Source organism: Anneissia japonica, unplaced genomic scaffold (genome assembly GCF_011630105.1).
Source record: "Anneissia japonica isolate Jap-2015-1 unplaced genomic scaffold, ASM1163010v1 scaffold1065_len1792383_cov172, whole genome shotgun sequence".
In the NCBI taxonomy this organism is placed as follows: Eukaryota; Metazoa; Echinodermata; class Crinoidea; order Comatulida; family Comatulidae; genus Anneissia; species Anneissia japonica.
The window spans coordinates 227,039-248,503 of NW_022684135.1; the positions used below are offsets into that span (position 1 = coordinate 227,039).

Here is a 21,465-nt window from a genome sequence, read left to right on the forward strand (position 1 = left end):
GTTGTATAAAAAAACATTCAAACTGGTTAAATTCGCTATATAAATGCCAAAATGATTTAGCTCGAGGGGCTTAACCCCACCCTAAGTCCAGTGTCGGCACTACAAGGGGAGGGCATTTCGCTTCTCTGTTCGACCAGTAAGGGTGATTTATAAAAATGTATAATACTTGTTGAAATGGAGCCCAAAATTGCCCAGTTTTTCTAGGTGCTAATGGGCTAATTTACTGTTGCGCTCATCGGAGCTTTGTCCCTAAGACCTGCTGGTTTTTGTTAAAAAGTTTTGTGCCTTATATATATTACTGTCATTGAAATGTTTACTATAAAATAGGAGAAAAACGTATATTTAGTGGTTTGTGTTTTAATTTCAGGGAACGGACAAGACCATGTTGCAGAAGTTGAACAATCAGCATGGCAAAAACCCCCTCTACATGAAAGCACGCTCTGCTGCTGGAACTCAGTTTGGAATCAACCATTTTGCTGGACAGGTGTTTTATGAAACAGTTGGTAAGTTCTCATCATCAATGATGTTTCAAATGTAAATGAAACACTAACAAAAAAAAATGTTATTGCTGAAGTTACTCCATATCAAAAAAGTAACACGATTCTGAGTCACTAGAAAATTCGGGTTTAGACATTTAGCAGTTGCTGTGTATTGTACTATAAAACCTTGTAGTAGAACATTGAGTTTTTCTAATGATTGGATTTGCTATACAAATAACTTTGGTTAATAAAAATGATAAAGAGATTTTCTTTTTTTTTTCTAGGATTCCTGGACAAGAATAGGGATACATTTAGCCCAGACTTCTTGGAACTCATCCAGAAGGGTGGAAACAGCTTCCTCAAGATGCTGTTCAAAGCTGACTTTGCCACCAGCCGTGACCAACGAAAGTCGTCACTAGTGGCAAAGTCTACACTTGGAGCTCAGTTTAAGAAGTCGCTTGACTTATTGATGAAGACACTAAATGCTTGCCAACCATTTTTTGTGCGCTGTATCAAGCCAAATGAATTTAAGAAACCAAGTGTACGTCTATTTACTTAGGCTATTAAGTTATTTACTGGATAAAAAACTTAACTATACCCAATTTTCAATTTTTTTTACAAACTTTTTGCTTTCAATCACACCATAAAATATTGCTAATATAAATCCAATCTATAAATGAGGTTCGTCTTTTACTGTTTCTTATTCGCATGTGACATATAATTGATTATCTTCATATTCTTCCGTTCCTAGTTTTTTGAACGTGAACTTGTTGTGAGGCAGCTCCGTTACTCTGGAATGATGGAGACCATTAGGTGAGTGTGCCCTCATGTTAAAGAAATTACTACAAGTTTAAAAGTTTTAGATCATCAAGTTATCCACATTTGTAAAAAGCCGGTGAACCCTCTCATTACATGGAGGCATGTGGCACAGCGGTATGACATTGTGCTCTCAGTCCAGAGGTCGTGGGTTCAAAATCATGCCATGCTTGTCTTCTCTCTTCACACAGGGAGTATAAATGAGGCTTGCAAATCCAGAAGCGGCATACTGTAGTTAGTAACTGTTAGACTGAGTAATTAGCATAATGGCAGTATTGTGTACTTTAGTACAGAGAAGCTGTAATACTTGTACACGCAACTTTGGCAATAGTAATTCTATTCCAGTAGATGACCTATCATTTTAATACATAATAAATGTATTACTGTTGGATTTTATTACTGTGCACACTTTATCATTTCCTTTTTTTTTTTTTTTATTAGCATTCGTCGAGCTGGCTATCCCATTCGTCACACATTCTATGAGTTTGTTGCTAGATACAGGATACTCGGAACTGGAATAAAACCAGCGCACAAAGAAAATTGTAGGGCAGCCAGTAAGACAATCTGCACAGATATGTTAGGAGGACAGGACTGGCAGTTAGGCCATCAAAAAGTATTCTTAAAGGTACATTTGGTTTCAATGACTTTCAATGTTGAATAATAAATGGCTTTGAATATTTTGTAATTTTTGTTGTCAAAAAAAGACTGTTTACAAAAGATGCTACTACCATTCTAGGATGCTCAAGATTTACTGTTAGAGCAGGCAAGGGACCGAGCCTTAGCTGAGAAATGTATCATCATCCAGAAGGTAGTGCGCGGATGGTTCTACCGTAAACGCTACATTGCCATGAGGAAGAGTGCCATCTACATTCAACGTTGCTGGAAGAAGTTTGCACAACGTGTGCGGTTTTTAAAGGTCAGTTTACAATGAATTTTATTTTCTTGTACTGGTAACTGCGTGTACCTATGCGCTTATCTATGATGAGTGAATGTGTATGAATATCTAATAATAAGGCACTTGAGATAACGATGAGATTTTAGCATCGTACTTAAAAAGGAATAATGTTAAAATACACAATAGAAATCAAAACCTGTGGAGAAAACATTTATTGATGATGCTGCCACCACTGCCCTTGTTGTTGCTGCTACGGATGCCACTACTAATTCTGCTACCACCATCGGTGGTAGGCACTGCCACCAATGCTGCTGCTGCCAACACTGCTATTCTTGTTGCTGCTACCACTGCCTCCAGTTTTGCTGCCAATGCTACTTGTGGAATTATTATGGTAATACTACTGTAGAGGAACTGTTAGTGTGATTACTTTGACAACTGCAGTGGTTAGTTGAACTGTAATAAGTATCCAGCAACATGATTGTAGTCCACATAACTGACTTATTTTTTGGACTTTGGCCTATTAACATTGTTTTAATTTTGTTATATTAGATGAGAAAAGGTTTCCTGAGGTTGCAGGCATGCATTAGGTCCAGAACACTTTCCTACAAGTTCCACTTTATACGCTACAGAATTGGGCTTTTCCAGGTGAGCTGATGTTTTTATTAGTTCCTCATTGGTGGGCTGTCAGACAATAATGCCAGAGATTTTTCAATTTCAATGAGCTTTTCCAACTAATAGCAGAGTGAATTAAATTTCCATCGATACATTGACGATTGTTATACATTTTTTTTGTTTTTAAACAGGCTTATTGCCGTGGTTACCTAGTACGTAGAGAACACCGCAAATACATTGGTAGTATTGTCAAGATTCAATCTGGTTTTAGAATGTTGCTGGCAAGGAATCAGTATCTGAAAATCAGAAATGAGGTTAGTAATTGCCAGACCATTGTAGTGATGATTAATGTAATTTGTAGAAACTAATAAAACTTCACAGCCAGCCAATCACAAAATGAACATCCTTAGGATGTTTACAGTTTTTATCAGGAATATTAAAAGTGGATTAATCAAAACCACAATATGATCATTGGCTCCCCTTGCAAATATCTGTTTATTTAATCTGTAGTTATTTTATTATAAAATTAAAAATTCATTTAAACAATTATAAGTAAATTTATTATATTTAATAATTAGGATCTTAAATAAGCCAATATATATATATTTTTTTTATGTAGGTTTTATTTTAAGTACATATTTAGTAGGCAATTTTGAAATGGGTTGTACTAAGTATTAATGTATTTTTGTTATTACAAATCTATTTTTATTTAATATAATTTTATTGTTTACCTGTCAATTCTAGCACCGTAGAAGAAAGGAAGCAGAAAAGTATAGAAAGAAGATGGAATCACAGTTAAAGAAACAAATGGGATCAAAGAAAGCAAAAGAAGAATCCCAAAGACTGATGCAGGTAATGTATTATAGTACTTTGAGTATAAGTCTACATTCCAAATGGTTGGAACCTTTACCATTTAAATAATTTTTTAACTTTGATAGTATACTCAGTTACCTTATACCATTTAAATAATTTTTTAACTTTGATAGTATACTCAGTTACCTTATCCCATGTCTGAAATTTCAAATCTTGTCACAAAACACAATGATAATTATGAATGTCCATTGTTGAATTGATATATTTTTTTTACCACAGGAACATCTTAAAGAGCTGGAGAGAAAAGATGCTGATGCTGATTTACGAAGAAAACGAGAACGACTTGATAATATTGCGAAGATAGCAGAAGCAGAGAAGCGAAGGAATCGCGATATCAGTGATGAGCACCTAGTGGACGAGGTCTTCGGTGAGATACTCAACGAAGATAACAGTGGCCAAGCTCCAGTAGGGTTTGAGGTAGAGTTAATTCTCTTCTTACTGCAGTTCGCCCTCCAATTTCGAAACCACCTTTAGGACCGGAAATTTTTGGGGTAGTCTTGTAGTTCAGTTTCCACATAGAGGGTTAGCTTAGTGTTAATAGATTGAAGATTGTTATTGGTTCTTTGAAAAAGTGGTCTCGAATTAGAAGTGTCTCGTAATTAGAGGGGTCTTGAATTTTATATTTATGGATGTGTCTCAGGAGTGATATGTCTTAAAGCTCTGATGACACTATCAAATTTTATGTAACAAAATTGTGTGATATGCCCATATTTGAGCATTGTGATGTCATATTACACCCAAATATGGGCATATCACAGTTGTTTGTCATGTATAATTTGATAGAGTGGAGAAAACTGTACTAGAGGTTCAGTCACTGTGAATTTCTCAAGAAAAATGTATACACATGATCCTATACTTAATATAATATGAGACTTAAGTCCAACTCAGACAACGTCGTTGAATGTGCAGCACGACATTATTTGTTGTCGTGTCGGGTCTGTGTGAGTTCAACACAGACTCGATGGTTTGTGTCACGGCCAGTCGCATTGTAGAATATTAAAATGTTTAATATTTCTCATGACGGCTTAAGACTGTTCCTGAAGATGAATCTTGTCGGGCTGCGTTGTACAACGCTGTCTGAGTTGGCCTTTAGGGAACGAGTTGTTTTAGGTCACGAAGACCCTTGTATATGAAGGTAAACATCTTCTGAATTATGAAGCTTCAGCTCAATTATAAGATTTTGGTTTGTTTGATCAGAAATGTCTGAAACATGTAAGTGCTATCAAACAAAGTCTTATTGAACCTTGTCAAGTCTGAGAGATCAAAATCTGATAGTGTATGGCTGCAGTTAAGTTCTTTCTAATGCTTTTATATTCTATATTGCATAGGAACCTCTATAATGGCTCAAATGCTGAAGAACTCAAAGTGTATTATATTTGTAGCTGTGTAGTCTAAATCCAAAGACGCTTCTACAAGAACTAAACGGTCTGAACACACTTTTGCTTGACAACCTCTTCATTCAGCTCATTAATGCCAGTCACTCCGTGTTTACCAATAAGTAATGTTTAAGCTATAGCCTACATATACAATTCCTGTCTCAGGCACTGTACACTGACAACAGTATATTTCAGTACTGATCAGCGCAGCTTGTTGCCTGTCCAGTGAGCATGTATGGTTCACTGAAAACCAGCAAAACACCTGCATTTCACATAATTAAAATGCTGTAACATTATTCATAATGTAAAACCCTGTCCAGACTAGCATGTTTTATTTGACCCAAAACTCTTCTATGCCCATATATAGTCATGATGTGCCTATATATGATCATGATGTGATGTCATCATGCCCATATTTAGGCATGTCACATGTTATTGTCAAATAAAATTTGATAGTCTGGGACAGGGCTTAAAGCAACATGGCAGTCATTAATAATTGCCAACTGTTCCAACTTTTCAACTTGTCGCCAATTATGGCACTAGCCTCGTTGTTCATCAATCATGCATTATTTGCTACGTGTTAGCTTCGCTCTGAATACTCACTTAGAAACTGAGGGTGTACTCTTGATATAAGAGGACATGCCTACACAAAATACTTTTACAACGTTGTTGGCATTATTTTACTGTCCCATTATTTGGCACCCATTAATGCCAGAGGACATTCTTGTCAGTGATACATAAGATCATGTGTGCTGTGGAAACTTTTTGTTTCATTTTTGTGTTTGTGGTGATTCTGAAAACATTTTTTTTTTCTTTGATGTTTCAGCAAAATCATCATTTTTTTCTTCTTTTTTTTTTTTAAGGACTTGGAGAGGTCACGAAAGGAAGCCATTGAAAGAGGCCCAGATGATCCAAATCAACGACTGCCTGTACCAGATCTGGAGGAAGACATTTCAGACTACAAGTTTGCCAAATTTGCTGCCACCTACTTTCAAGGCGGTGCCACAGCAACATACGTCAGAAAGAAGTTAACTGATCCACTACTTGATCTGAAAAATGATGGCGATCGAAGTGTATGTAAACATAGTTTTGGTTTGTTTTTTTTTACTTTTTTTTCTACACTTGACTTGAGCCATGCAATCGTTCATCTGGTGTCAACAGCTTTGATAGCTTGAATGCTGATAACTTGAATCAATCAATTAAACAAATTCTGTAGCAAAAATTATGTAAATCAGTGATGTTGTGAAATATTTTGTATTTAATATCTTTTTATTAACTGCACAGTCATAATTTTTCGTCTCACTTATAGGCTGCTTTGGCTGTCTGGATAACAATTCTAAGGTTTATGGGTGATCTACCTGAACCCAAAGCACACGCATCATTGGCCGATAGGGTAAGTGATCACTCGTATTCATGAACAACATAATTTTGAAAAATGTGTGTGACCAGTCTTCTTTGGGTGATGTCGTACGTATAATGTCGCACAAAACCTGAACTATTTGATTCTTCTTTATTTTGTGTCCATCAAAATTACAAAAATCACCCAAGTGAATATTGTCATTTGATTAAAAATGTCTTTAATGTTAGAGCAATATCATTTGGAGAAAAGCTTACCCAATGTTTTAAGTTCTGTCAGTGATCAACACCTTTAATGTAATTATCACAATTAAGGTGACATTAAATTTGGTTGCTTACATACTCTTTGTATAGTATCGGTGGTATACTGAAGCTGTACCGATAAATATATTTATAAATAATTTGATTATGGACGTTACCATCCAAACAGTTCTTCTCAAAGCCAAATACCATCAATTAAAATTTGAGCATATGCCACACTGTATACCGAAAAAAAACCTAAGCCTTCAAGACTTAATTTTGATTTTGTTTGAATTTTAATTTAGGATGGCAAATCAGTTATGACCAAGATTTACAATACTCTGGGCAGAAGCAGAGGTCAAAAGGAACTCGCACAGATGTCTGATGATGTGGCAGTAAGTAATAATTTTCTAGTAGTTCAAGAATTAGAGATGGATTAAGATCTAAAAATAGGAGTACAAGAGGATGTGGTCATAATACCATGTTTCATGTACAACTTTTTTTTGGATTTGTAAAGCTCCTAATGCACTTTCAGGATCTACCATTGGAGTGAATAAACATTGGACTTGCGCATTCCAATATACATTTTTTAAGGTTTACATGGCAAGTCAACAATAATGATATTTTTGAAAAGGAAATGTAGTCTAAACTAAATAAGTGATAATATTAATAATATTAACAAAGATAAGAAGGTAGCTATTTCAATACTAGTAGAAATATTTAAAATAATGTCATAGCAGTAAAAGATAGTCCCGTGACTATGAAATCAAAGTGCCATTGACACGATGTCTCTTTGGAGACTTGGACCCACCATCCCAGATGCCGGTATAGATAATGTCTTCTGATACAATCTCAACAATGGATTCTTGTTTTAAATCTGTTTACCATAGTAATCCTGCTTTATAATTTTTATAAGAATATTCAGTTTAATATTATTGACAACCATATTTCCTGCTTTCTACTGCTATATATGATTTTTCATACACAGATCCTCTTTATAATCTCTGGTTTCCTTATTACAAATTACTACTTTAATCCTCTTTTACCAAGATAGGTGGTTAGATGTTTTATTCAACAACTTTTTTCTCCAACAACTTCTATTCCCATTCTCATGTCATTTTCCACTCATCTTGAATTCTTTTCTACAGCGAAGTCTGCATGGAGGAAACAAAATGGTATTTTTATTTTTTATATCATTTCTTGATTTTTCTGTTCTTTAAATTTGTGCTGTTGCATAACAAATATAGAGAAATGCTTATATTTATACAGATGTTTTTATCTGTTGTTTCTGTATTACTTCTATTGCTTCTTTTAAGTTCTCATATAATAATCAGTAGAGAGCGCTGTACATAGATTGGTTACCCTATAGAGGCAGAATATATAGACAGAATTCAAATGACAATTGAGTGCATTAATTCAGTTTTTCCATTCCTGAGAAAATAATCCTATAAGACTGTGATTGGCATATAAAATAAAAATACCTATACAGTAGTATTATATTACTACATAATAAAGAATATAAAAAGTACACTTAACAGTGTAAATATAATAATTATAGTAAATAATATCAATAACTATATTAAATTTGAAAATTCCATATCAGCTGAATGTTTTAGGACATGTGTCAGCACAAAAGTGAATGCTTGTTAAGATACTGGCATGATGCAGTAGTTAATTATAAAATCAATATATATCTTTAATGCTTGCCATTTTATATATATTTTTTGTTTTTGTGTGTGTAAAAATCAGTTGTTGAGCACATTATTCTGCTATTTTCAAAAATTATATACACTATAAACAGATTATACAAACAGGGATAGGAGTTATAAATCTTTCCCTGGTTTTAAAGTACAAGATTTTAAACAAATCTAGCTCAAAATGGTTTTTACTGTAGCATTTAAGTGTAAAAATGACAAAAGTGATGATTTTAAGTGATAAAACCAAGCAATTACCAAGACATAGAGTATAACATTTTTAAAAGCATTTTGTACATAGATAGTAACAACATTTGTACACATTCTCTTTGAGCACATTTTTCTTTCTGTGTAACTTGCTCTTTGAAGCTTTGTTGAGGTTTTGTACCCTTTTTCCTTTATACCTCTTTTCTTTAGTACTGTAGCTATATAGATTGCAATGCATTTAAGCACTGTAAATAATAAGATTGTAAGAGCTGTTGAATGGAGGTGTAAACTTTGTTATAATTTTTACCTTCCTACTCCAGTATCTAGGTTAAAAAAATTATAACAAGGCTATGACATTCTATAATATATTTATTCTTTAATCCATCTTGTAGTTTTATGTGTGCATTGATATTTTGGTGTAATGTTAAAGGTCATGGCATATAAACAATGAAATGAATATGTAAATAACTGCGATGTAGTTTGAAGAATAGTTGCAGTATTTATTTAACATGTACCATAAAGGTAAGAACTATGTCAAGAAGTAATGATCCTATGCCATTGAAATTTATCTGTTGAGAGTGATGTTTAGGTCTTGACCTCGGACAGAGACTGAGGTATGAGAATGTAACTCCAATCAGATTGTATCTAATAAGTACCAAATTACTTGATATTGGACGACAATGAACTTCTACATTAATGTCTATCCTGTCATGTGATTTGGATATAGAATAAAAGAATTAAAGATTAAATAATTGGATAGAAATATACATCTTATATGTATTATATATATATTTTTTTTGAATAATAATATATTTAAAAATAAATACCTGTTTATTTTTTATTCTGTAGTCCATGTCAGGGTCTCAACGGAAGAGCACTGTTCGGAAAAAACTTGTGTCCTTGACGCTCAAGAGGAAGTCAAAGATCTCACAGGATGTTGCAGAAAGAATTCGAGATGGAGAAGAGATAGACATCGATCACAGCATGATCATCGACCGACCAACATCTAATCTTGAGAAACTTCATTTTATCATTGGTCATGGCATCCTGAGACCAGAACTCAGGTGAGAGGAGAAAATAACACAAATAATGATGAAACATGTTATTGGATAGTTATGACCTTTTTTGACTAAAAATTACATTTAATTTAATTATAGCACTATTAACGCTTTGGGAGCCAAAGACGAAAATCTCCGTCTTTGGTAACCCATTGGAGCTATTATGATTCTTTTATAAAAGATTTAAGCTCTGTTGAATGTCTAGACTGCCTAGAAACTTTATTTGAAATCACCCATCCACCCATGCATGTGGTGAAAAGCTTCCACATTACATCAGCTTTTTGCTAAATTTGCGAAAAGTAGCCATACTTACCATCATTTTTTATACATGTTACAGTCTTTGTGGCAGCATTCAATGGAACAACCATGGCTTGTACATGAAACATAAATTAGAGTTTACTTATTCTTCAAAATCTTTTGTTTTACCTCCCATGTCATAAGGTTTCCATTTTATTACATTACTTTGACAGAGATGAAATATACTGTATGATCTGCAAACAACTGAGTGGCAACACTGCCAAGGGGAGTCATGCGAGAGGTTGGATTTTGCTCTCACTTTGTGTTGGATGTTTTGCTCCCACAGATCGGGTAAGGCAACTATTAATCACAAATTTCTTTTGTAGTTGTTTGATATTGAGGTTACTCCCGTTGTCGCTCTCGTTATTGTTGTTGTTACCTTCACTAAGGCATTTTTTTTACAATATCTGTTAATTTAACTAATAATTTTTTCCTTAGTTGAGAAAATTTGAACTTTTTTGAGAAGGTAATAAACAGTTTCCAGAAAAACCCCAAACAACCCCCCAAATTTCAGTTTTTTGCACACATACTGCATGATGATGAATTATTTTTCTTTGGTAGTTTGTGAAGTATCTGCGTTGCTTTATTAGTGAAGGCCCACCAGGGTATGCACCGTACTGTGAGGAGCGCCTAAGGAGGACTTTCGCTAATGACACCAGGAACCAACCCCCAAGTTGGTTGGAGCTACAGGTGGGCAGTGTTAAGCAAATATTTGGTTGTAATTTTACTAATATTTACACCAAATTTTTAGAAATTCTGTTGATAGATAGTTTTATATATAACATTAATTTAATTGTCTGCATCTAAAGAGAGTAATTGTAAAAAAAATTATTACTTAAATTAATAATTTGAGTGCTTGATTTTTTTATTTTTATCTAGGCTACTAAATCAAAGAAGCCAATCATGTTACCCATAACCTTTATGGATGGCACAACAAAAACTCTGCTAGCAGACTCCGCGACAACAGCACGTGAACTGTGTACGATGTTGGCAGAGAAGATCGGCCTTAAAGATCAATTTGGGTTCTCCCTCTACATTGCTCTTTTTGATAAGGTATTTACAGTGTTGTATTTTGTAGTAATAATTCTTATACTTATGTTTAATAAAGGTTTTTCTTTGGCTATATGGTACTGGTATGCAATTTTTGAATAATAATTCAAGACTGCTTAATAGTAAGTACATTTCATTTCCATTTTTCTTTCCAGATATTTTAGAGTTTTTCCATCTTTGATGGTCCAATGGTTTCAACAGCAACAATGCATCATACACAACTATACTATACACGTTTGGTAATACAAATACATGAAAATACAATGTACTAAATACAAAAATTTCAGATATGCAAATGTAGACATGGCACAGTTATCATTACAGCATTTATAAAAAATAACTGGTAGCTTTGCACTATCTGACTGGAGACCTAGCAAATTTTGCCATTGTAGCTGAAACTGATGCCCAGGTGAAAACTATTCTGTGTAAATATAATTATATTTAACAATCTCCATCTACCCTTACTTTTACTAACTTTTTTTTTTTCACTTTATAGATTTGTAGCAATGCATTTTAGTTTTTGTTAATTCATTTTATATCCTCGAGGTTTCTTACTACCAACACCAACTTTAATTTTGTTTTAATTTTGTTTTTTTCTTATTTTACATAGATGAAATATTTGCGTATTTTTTTTTAAAAGGTTTCCTCATTAGGTAGTGGTGGGGATCATGTTATGGATGCTATCTCCCAGTGTGAACAGTATGCAAAGGAACAGGGTGCCCAAGAACGTAACGCACCATGGCGTCTGTTCTTCCGTAAGGAGATCTTTGCCCCATGGCATGATGCACGTGAAGATCCTGTTGGCACAAACCTCATCTACCAGCAAGTTGTGAGAGGAATCAAGTTTGGTGAATACAGATGTGATCGGGTATGTGGTCATTCTAATTTATGCCCCTATGTACATATATCTGTATGCATGTATGTATGTTTGTATAATAAATCTTTTTTGCCAGTTGCTTTTTTTTTATATTGATTGCTAATTTATTTTACCAGGATTCTGATTTGGCTGCAACAGCTGCTCAACAATATTACGTAGAGTACGGTCCTCAAATGGTGATGGATCGTTTGATTGGTCTACTGCCGATGTATATTCCAGACAGCGCAATGACAGGCTCAAAAACGATTGAACGATGGGCTGACATGGTTCGACAAGAACACAGAAATGTGAGCTTTTATTTGAAAGTCGAAGCTTTTTATTATATTTACATGTAGGCTTGCAAAACAAGTATAAACAATTAAAAAAAACATTTCAAATAAGAATAAAAGGGAGTCAGTGAATAGTGATAAACTGCTATTTTTAATGCTATTTGCTACTATATATACAACATTTTCGCTAAATTTGAAATGAAAAAATTTTTGAGAATCTGGCAACTACCACTGAGGGACATCCAGAGACCTAGGCATTTTACTCTACATAATTACCAGTATTTATCTGTGCTCAGTGACTGGTTCACAACCTTGTGGTTGTAGAGGCGTAGGCTAGTCTTTGAAAACAAAATGCCAAAAAAAAATAATAAATAAATAAAATAGGGGCACATGAAAGCTGCAGTGTTTTTAGTTGTTGAAGTACTCAAAGGAAGAAATGTGTCTAAAAAACGAAATTTGCTTGGGCTAGGTTGCTGGATGTCTCCCAGTAAAAAGTTGTGAGATATTGGTGGCGCTGTTTCAAAAGAGACTCGATAAAATGGTGTGTACTTTTATTTACAGAGTTATTATGTGCGGGATAATGTCCAGGGAATGCGTGTAAAGGAAGATGTCGTTGACTATGCTCGCTTCAAATGGCCGCTCCTATTTTCAAGATTCTATGAAGCCTATAAATTCTCTGGACCAAGTCTGCCAAAGAATGATGTGATCGTTGCAGTTAACTGGACAGGGGTGTATGTGGTGGATGATCTGGAACAGGTGTTACTGGAGCTGTCTTTCCCTGAGATAACACAGGTTTCTAGTAGCAGGTAATATAGAGTGAATTTTATATAGATTTGCATAGACTATCAAAAACACATGAAATAACAGGTTTGTAGACCATTTCCGGAACTAAGATTTCGTGAGACGGTTAATTAGATATTTAGCTGTTGAAGAAGAAAAATAATTCGATTTTTAGGCCATTTTTTGAGATCTCATATCCTATAGGTTGTTTACGCAAGGCTGGCCTGTGTGACAACTTAGCCATTTTGCCATAACATGCCTCCAATATGCCTGAAACTTTTTTTTAAATTTTAAGGATTTATCTGGATACAGCCCGGAGGTTTAAATTCTAGCAGCAATTATGCCATGTAAGTTCTTAATGATTTCTGCTTGATTTTTCAGAACGGGTAAACTTCATGGTCAGAGTTTCACTCTGTTAACAGTCAAGGGCGATGAATTTACATTCACCTCATCAAATGCTGAGGACATCCGAGACCTCATTGTGGGATTCCTTGAGGGACTGAAGAAAAAGTCTCGTTTTGTTGTCTCTTTGCAGGACAACCCCAGTCAAGGTTTGTCTGATTCTTCATTCAGTAGCTAATTTGAACTCCTAGGATCTGCATTATGGCAATTATTTGAATTCTTCTAATGACTAGAATATTTCTTAATCATAGTATAATATATTTATAGTATATTGAGAGCAGCTTAGCTCAGTCACCTAAACTGGTGGTAGCTACTGTATGTGCGCTGAACCGTGGAGGTTTCTTGGTCCCCTGTTCAATTCCCATCGCTGCTTTTCTTGTATTTAAGCTGGAGGGCTGAAGTTACGATAGTGCACTGTCTGCATTATGGCACATGTGATAATTTGAAAAATTGTATAAATATTTCCGGGGGGTTATAATTATTATTATTATTAATATTTCAATCCAAAGTTGTGGCCTAAAATCACTAATCAAAGTAATTTACACTCACTACCACCAATCATAGTTATTTGTTGTCTACATAATTTTTGTATACTTTTTTTTATGGTAGGTTTGATGTACAATGGATCAAACCAAATTCTAATATTCAAGTGACAAAAAAAACCCACCACCATCTAGTTTGTAGCCTCTTATTAAAAATGTGGATTGATAGAGGGCACCATCTTTTAATTACTATAGTAGCTGGTTGGATTAGAAATAAATACAATTTTATGTTGATTTTTATTTTTTTGTAGGCGAAGGCTCGTCTTTCCTTAGTTTCCAGAAGGGAGACTTAATCATACTAGAACATGAGAATGGTGATTCCGTAATGAACAGTGGCTGGTGCTACGGCGAGAATGACCGGACAGGCAAGAAAGGAGACTTCCCTGCTGACTGTGTATATGTTCTTCCAACCATGACCAAACCACCCCGGGAAATAGTGGTAAGTTCCATTGAAAATAATAAGATGAATAAAAAATTGTTTTTTATTTTTTATTCATTTTTATCCGAAAACATCATACTAAAAAAAATTACATCTTGTGGCCAAAGGCCAGATTGCATGTAATTTGTACAAGTTCCTATAAAAGTCAATATACACTGGACTTTTTTGCAAACTGTGTATTACTTTATTTTAAAATGTTTATATTATTAGAAATTAATGCAGTAAAACATCTATTTTAAAAAACGTCGATTTTACGAATAGTTGATTTTACGAATGGTCTCTGCCCCTTATGACGTCATCATCGACCAACTATTACCGTAAAAAAGTCAGATTGCGCATGTTTTACAAAGTGATAATGTGTATTTTTCTTAATAAAATCAAGTGGGATGTAACATCCTGTTTTACATATGGTCCTGTTTTACGATACAAGATTACAGTATATAAAATATCAAAAGCATATTAATTAAATTGAAAAGGATTGCAAAATGCATGTAAACAACACAATTCGGCGATCTAATATCTAGAAAGAACACGATAGAAAGGTCCATAAAACATACAGATATTTAAAAGAGTTAAAATAATATTTTGTTAAGCGGAAAAATTCCAGTGATTAAAATAATTTGGTTTTTATCGAAGGTAAATTCAGCTAGGCTCTAGCGCAGTAGACCACGCTGCTGCACTGTTGGTTTGTGTTGGGCCTGACTGCCGTCAGCCTATCGGCGCTCAATGGCAGAGGATATGCTAGGCATAGGTATTGGAAACTGACACCCGATCTAGTTTACAAATTTTTCAATTTACAAACACCCCTTGGTACCAAAAGGTACGTAAAATGGACGTCTTACTGTACTCATATTGTTGTTTCAGTCTCTTTTTACGATGGACAGAAGTCAAATATCCGAGAGATTGATGACAGCATCAGAGATGGCTATCAGCAGTCAGGACTCACCAGAAAAACCCCACACCTTAGAAGAGTTTGCTATTGATCACTTCAGGTAGGCACCACTTTTCTCTGTCTTTCACATGTTTTCCTTATTTTGTCTGATGATCTACACTAATCAAATCATTGATAATATATGTTTTCATTGTTTCTCAAATATTACATTCTTTTGTGATTGGTAATTTCTCAGGCCACCTCCGAAACGTACATTGAGCAAAGCTGTGAGGTCTTTAAGAGGGCGCACTCAAGATGACCTTTGGAGTCACAGTAAAGAGCCAATCAGGCAACCACTTCTGAAGAAGCTAATGAGTAATGATGAATTAGCAAGAGAGTCTACAGAAGCTTTTCTAGATATCCTTTGTCTATCATGACTTTCACTTTAATTATTTATTGTATAATTTCATATCTGTGTACCTTTGCTACAAGTCAAGTGGCTGAGTGGAAAATCAAGAGCGCTGCTAACTGCAATCATAACATCATTGCTGGTTCGAGCCGCTCCTTGCTAAGGGTGCGGTTGGTATGACCAAGTCTTCTCAGATAAAAACTTTAAAATAGAGGTCCCGTGTACATATCAGGCTTGTGTGCTCTTTAAAAAACCTTTGCATCTTTTGGAAGAATAGGGGTTACCCCAATTTTATGGCTCATTTCAGCCCCTGTCGTTAAAGAATGATGAACATGAAGCTAGTATAAGCGCTTCTTTATGGCGGCTAGGTAGTCATGGACCGTGCCCATACCTTTACCCTTACCTTTTTGAAAGGATGTCTGTGATGGTATATGCTGTCAATGAATCAAGAAGTGGAGAAGGTTGCACTATTTTTTTTATTAATTCTCTCCAGTGACCAGGGTGAAAAAAATGATCAATTTTTGATAAAAGCACAATGTACATAATACCCAAAATGTAAATAATTTTTTCCTTGACCTTTGCTTCACCTATCATGAAGTATATGGGAGACTATCCAACAAGAAGGGATTACAGACACGGCAATGAACTCACAGATCAAATCTTTGAGGGCGCCTTGAAGAACGAGCCTTTACGTGATGAGATCTTTTGTCACATAATAAAGCAGCTGACCGGTAACAAAATAAAGTGAGTTAATGTTAAAGTTAAGTCATGTGTTGTCTAAAGTGTTATCCCATGGTTTGGTTTGTGGAGGTTCTAATATTTTCTAACTACATTGGAGTAAATCTGTAAATTTGTGGATAAGATGTTCCCCTCCAATTTAGTGGTTGCACTTCAGATTGTGAGAATAGCTGTTTGTAAATTAAACCAAAAAAGGCCAGTTTCACCCAGCTGCTTACTTGTGATGGCTAGATAGTTAAATTACAACTTACCAAAGTGTATGATCCTTTGAAAAAAGATTTTGTATGAATTAAGTCCCTTGTGCATTTTAATGAAATCTGCAAATTTACAGTTAGGATTTGGTCCTTGGTGAACCTATCCTGTGAATTTTTTTAAGTTAAGCAAATTAATGTAAATATATAACTTTTGTCACCTCCAAACATAGTATCAATCAATCAAACATTTATATTGTGCCAATTCCAAAAAAATGATCAAAGGCGCATTGTACCCTGAAGTTTGGTGTACAAATAAGTCTTAAGGTTTATTTTAAATGAATCAAGAGAGGAAGAGTTTTTTTAATGAAAGATGGGAGTATGGCACTATCTAAGTCATGAATACGCTTCTGCTTTACTTGTTTATAGATTCAGTGAGGAGCGAGGCTGGGAACTCATGTGGTTGATGACTGGCATCTTTGCCTGTAGTCAGACGCTACTTCCAGATGTCACTAAATTCCTGCGTTCAAAGCGCCACCAGTTGGCCATGGACTGTATACACCGCCTGCAGAAGACCATCCGATATGGACAACGTAAATATCCACCACATCTGGTGGAGGTAGAAGCAATCATCCACAAGACAACACAAATATTTCACAAAGTTTACTTTCCAGATGACACCGATGAGGTCAGTGGAAATGCTCAATTGCATATTATAAATATTAGTCATTATAATGTTTGGTATTTGTTAGCAGTTCATACAAGTTTGGTTTCTTTGGATTTATTCATTAAATCAGATTATACATAAATCATATACAGAGAGAGATTAGGCTGAATTTTAAAAAAAGTAATAAATGTGGCAAAGACAAGCCAAACCAGTCACTCATCGGAAAAATCAATTTTTAGTTATTAATACAGTGTTAGAAAGTAAAATAAGAGCTATGGTAAAAAAATCATTCAAATCGGACATTTCCTTATGAAGTTACAAGCGTTTAACCACACAGCTGTTTAAAGAACAATATATGAGAAATTAACCGTCAAAGTTTCTGATTTCAGGCATTTCTCATGCAGAAACTATCTTTAAATCCTTAAAAAGTATTGTTTTAACACTGAAAATGGGGAAAATAACAGCATAGAATGATGTGTAGATATATAAAGGTTAGTTTAGTGCAATAAAATAGATTTCCAAAATTTTGAAATTCCAGCATGTTTTGGCCATTATCTCCAAAACAGGATTTGCGACGAGTGACTGGTTTGGTTTGTCTTTGCCACAAATATAAACATTAAGATAAAATTACATGATATGAAAAATATCTATTACCATTGTTATTATTGGTTAATAAATAAAACAGTAGGTTATCATCTAGAAACCATTAACTTAGAAGATTATAACTTTGTATATGTCTATAGGCATTTGAGGTTGACTCTGGTACACGAGCAAAAGATTTTTGCCAGAATATCTCTCAACGTCTTCGTCTGAAGTCTGCAGAGGGTTTCAGCTTATTTGTGAAGATTGCAGACAAAGGTAAGAATTTATTAAATTATTGTCATTCTTTAACAAGTGCACTACAGTGTAATTTATACTTTACTTGCTCAAGCACTATAAGTTCCAAATACCATTAAAAACACATTCAGTATCAGAATCAAAAGTGCTTTGTACTCAACGTATTGTCATGTTTATTTGTCATGTAAAATAGCTTGCCGTTTTCCATACTGTAGGCAAGCATATCATTTTTTTCTCTTTTATTTTCTTCCAGTTATTAGTGTACCAGAAGGTGACTTTTTCTTTGATTTTGTGAGGCATTTGACTGACTGGATCAGAAAGGCTAGACCCAGTAGGGATGGTGAGTAAAAACTGTTTGACATTATTTTCTTCCGCTGTCAATGTAATTTATTATGACCCCCAACAAAACAAATTTCTTTTTGGAACCAAATATCTAATAGATCTTGCATCATAATCGACTCTCTGTTTTAAGGAATCATGCAAGATCTCTTATAATTGTAATGTGGTTTTCTTTTTATTGCATTCAGGAACAATGCCAGTTCTAACCTACCAAGTATTCTTCATGAAGAAACTCTGGACCAACACTGTACCTGGTAAAGATCCAAATGCAGACTGCATCTTCCACTATCACCAGGAGCTGCCAAAGCTTCTCCGCGGCTACCACAAGTGCAGCAAGGATGAGGCAGCACAGCTAGCTGCACTTCAGTACCGTGTCCGGTTTGGCGATGACAAGTCTGAGTTCCAAAACATCCCAAGAGTCATGAAGGAACTTCTGCCGGCAGATCTGATCAGACAGCAGTCACCAGATGACTGGAAAAGAGTGAGTGATAATGAGCATTGCACACTACTGAAGCAACTGCTATTCTTTATTTTACTTGACACAAATTTAATAACCATAATGGAACATTAAAAGCTTAAAAAAAAAATGTTTTTTTTAATTTGTGATCTGTGAAACAACTTGAGGGACAGCCACCTGTGCTACAAACCTCCTTTGCTCTTTAGGAAATAATTGTATTCTGCATTTTAAACAGGCCAAAACATTCTATATTCAAACCCTTTTACATTATTGAGCTTTTAGCAGAAACATTGTTCAGGCTATATGCAATTTAACTGGCATAATTACCAGAACAACTTTACCTCTCCTTGTTTCAAGTCGCGTGGAGCATGACGGCAGCATAACACAATCAATGCAAAGGGTGTTTAAATATTTTATTAATGCACAGTACTGAAGAAGACATGACAACAACATTCTGATTATTATATATATTTAAAAATAGATTCTGCGTGTTAGCCTGTTGTGATAAGGCTGGAATTTATATGATTTATACTATTTTCTAATAGATGATTGTTGCAGCATACAACAAACATTCGGGGAAATCCAGAGACGAAGCAAAAGTGGCATTCCTTAAAATTATCTACCGTTGGCCAACATTTGGTTCAGCATTCTTTGAAGTCAGGGTAAGAAATCTGCATTATTATTTATTTTTTTATGTGCTACTATGACAATGAGGGTGCTGCACTCTGGCTATCAACACTAGTTTACATTACTAGTTAATCTATTTTGTTATTTTTAGTGAAAATGCATTGTCTTTAGTGAAAATGCATTATTTTTATTTAGTAAATAAAGTTTTCTTAAATTTTCAGCTATGTGTGCTTTCAATTTTGTTATGATTATGATCTTATTTTTTATTTATATTTATTTTTAAACAGCAAACAACGGAACCAACTTATCCCGAGATATTACTGATAGCTATTAACAAACTAGGGGTTAACCTTATTGATCCCAAGTCAAAGGTATGTCATTACATTTTCACCACTTTTTATTTATTTTAATACAATGAAATTGAAAAAATAAAAAATATTGACAGTGTAATAAATAAACATATATTAAAAATATATTTTGTAATAATAGCATTTATGTTTAAGTACTTCAAACTTTTTGGTTGTAAACTTATTTAATTGTATTACAGGCTCAGCATAAATTATAAAACAAATTTATAAATATATCAATATTTGTAAATCAAGATACAATATATTTTAATGCACAATTTCAAATTTAATGAAACATTAAAAAACAAATAATTTTAAAATGAATTCTTTAATATTCATAATGCAACAATACATTTTTATAATAATTGAAAGTTGTGTATTAGAAATAGTTGAATCTGAGAAACCATAATTGAGAGAATCATCCTAGATTCATCCTTGTGTGTTGTGTGTTGAATATTTAAACATCCAGAGTCTTTTATACTTTGGTTGGCTGTATTGCAAGCACTAGTTTATAGTAGAGTTTACACGTAGTATGTGAGTTATGATGGCTTTATTTTTATTGACTTATTTAATTTTCTAAGTTGTATTTCTTTCTTGAATCCTATAGGAAACACTTGCTACTTATCCATTCACCAAGATATCCAATTGGAGCAGTGGAAACACTTACTTCCACATGACCATCGGCAATCTTGTGCGCGGGACCAAGCTTCTGTGTGAAACATCACTTGTAAGTTTTTTTATTTTCATAGAAATCAACAATGTTATTAACTAAACATTCTTTAATCTGCTTCATATGTAGCACATTCTGGATGCGATGGCAAGAAGAAAAACAAATGCAACTAGACTCACTATGTCTGTTTGTAAAAGCAGGATATAGGCCTTTTCCATATTAACCATATTATGAGAACTGATGTTGAAATTGGAAAGTAAAAACAAATCATATAAAAACAAGTATGAACTAAAAAAAAAAATAATGAAAAATCTAAAGACTTGAATCAGGGCTGCAAGGGTTTTGTTTAGGTATGTACAGTTCTAGCCATTATGGCTATAAAACCCAGAAATTGATGGAAGTACAATGTAAGTCTGCACCATAACTATAGCAGTGGGGACCTCCAGCCAAGGCAAAATATTTATAATTTATTATGACCCAGGAAACTACTAAACTAAGCAAAGTTGACTGTTAGATAGGCAGCTTATCCACACTTGGTTCTGCTTTTATTTTTCTTGCTTCCTGGTAACCATCCTTGGAGGGGTTTGCCAGTCATTGACACTGACGACCTGAGAAAATGTTTAACCCACATACCCAGTGGTTATTGTAACATTCTTAACAGTGCTGTGGCCAGCGGTGGCTCCACAAATTTGCTGACAGTGGGTCTGACATGTCCGACCTGGAGTCCGAACTAAGGGGCCGACTAGAGCCTCAATCCTGGTCCTGGAATTAAAAAAATCCCTGGCAGGTAGGGTTCACGGGAAAGTTTTTAGAATTTAGTATGGCCCAAATTTTGCTTTTAGACCATTAAATTAGGGATTAGCAATCAAAATAACGTTATTTGGATAGGCAAATTATTATTTGTTCCAATTTTTGGATGGGGTGGCATAGTGCTGGAGGTACATGATTTAAACCCAGGACCCTTTGATTTTCAACCACATTAACAAACAAGTTTCACCTTCTTAGTTTGGGAACCTTTGGCTGTTGATTGAAAAATTAACTTTTAAATTT

The 21,465-nt window shown here is 34.4% G+C and overlaps 1 protein-coding gene across 5 annotated transcripts in view; it reads left to right on the plus strand.

Moving 5' to 3' along the window:
* Positions 1–21,465, plus strand: part of LOC117103761 (myosin-VIIa-like) — a 46,302-nt gene that overhangs the window by 22,236 nt on the left and 2,601 nt on the right. For 4 of the 5 annotated variants that reach the window (XM_033244396.1, XM_033244385.1, XM_033244379.1 and 1 more), the window contains exons 12-43: positions 368–503; positions 764–1,020; positions 1,231–1,292; positions 1,737–1,920; positions 2,032–2,211; positions 2,740–2,835; positions 2,994–3,116; positions 3,547–3,654; positions 3,895–4,092; positions 5,915–6,124; positions 6,361–6,444; positions 6,953–7,042; positions 7,796–7,822; positions 9,398–9,612; positions 10,077–10,194; positions 10,465–10,593; positions 10,783–10,956; positions 11,594–11,821; positions 11,947–12,117; positions 12,661–12,905; positions 13,261–13,430; positions 14,075–14,262; positions 15,127–15,254; positions 15,390–15,550; positions 16,130–16,286; positions 16,901–17,159; positions 17,882–17,996; positions 18,229–18,315; positions 18,503–18,795; positions 19,317–19,433; positions 19,686–19,769; positions 20,353–20,472. In XM_033244396.1, the coding sequence (XP_033100287.1) occupies positions 368–503; positions 764–1,020; positions 1,231–1,292; positions 1,737–1,920; positions 2,032–2,211; positions 2,740–2,835; positions 2,994–3,116; positions 3,547–3,654; positions 3,895–4,092; positions 5,915–6,124; positions 6,361–6,444; positions 6,953–7,042; positions 7,796–7,822; positions 9,398–9,612; positions 10,077–10,194; positions 10,465–10,593; positions 10,783–10,956; positions 11,594–11,821; positions 11,947–12,117; positions 12,661–12,905; positions 13,261–13,430; positions 14,075–14,262; positions 15,127–15,254; positions 15,390–15,550; positions 16,130–16,286; positions 16,901–17,159; positions 17,882–17,996; positions 18,229–18,315; positions 18,503–18,795; positions 19,317–19,433; positions 19,686–19,769; positions 20,353–20,472 (4,914 nt within the window). The remainder of the gene's footprint in view (positions 1–367; positions 504–763; positions 1,021–1,230; positions 1,293–1,736; positions 1,921–2,031; positions 2,212–2,739; positions 2,836–2,993; positions 3,117–3,546; positions 3,655–3,894; positions 4,093–5,914; positions 6,125–6,360; positions 6,445–6,952; positions 7,043–7,795; positions 7,823–9,397; positions 9,613–10,076; positions 10,195–10,464; positions 10,594–10,782; positions 10,957–11,593; positions 11,822–11,946; positions 12,118–12,660; positions 12,906–13,260; positions 13,431–14,074; positions 14,263–15,126; positions 15,255–15,389; positions 15,551–16,129; positions 16,287–16,900; positions 17,160–17,881; positions 17,997–18,228; positions 18,316–18,502; positions 18,796–19,316; positions 19,434–19,685; positions 19,770–20,352; positions 20,473–21,465) is intronic. The other variant, XM_033244404.1, reaches the window with a different exon arrangement.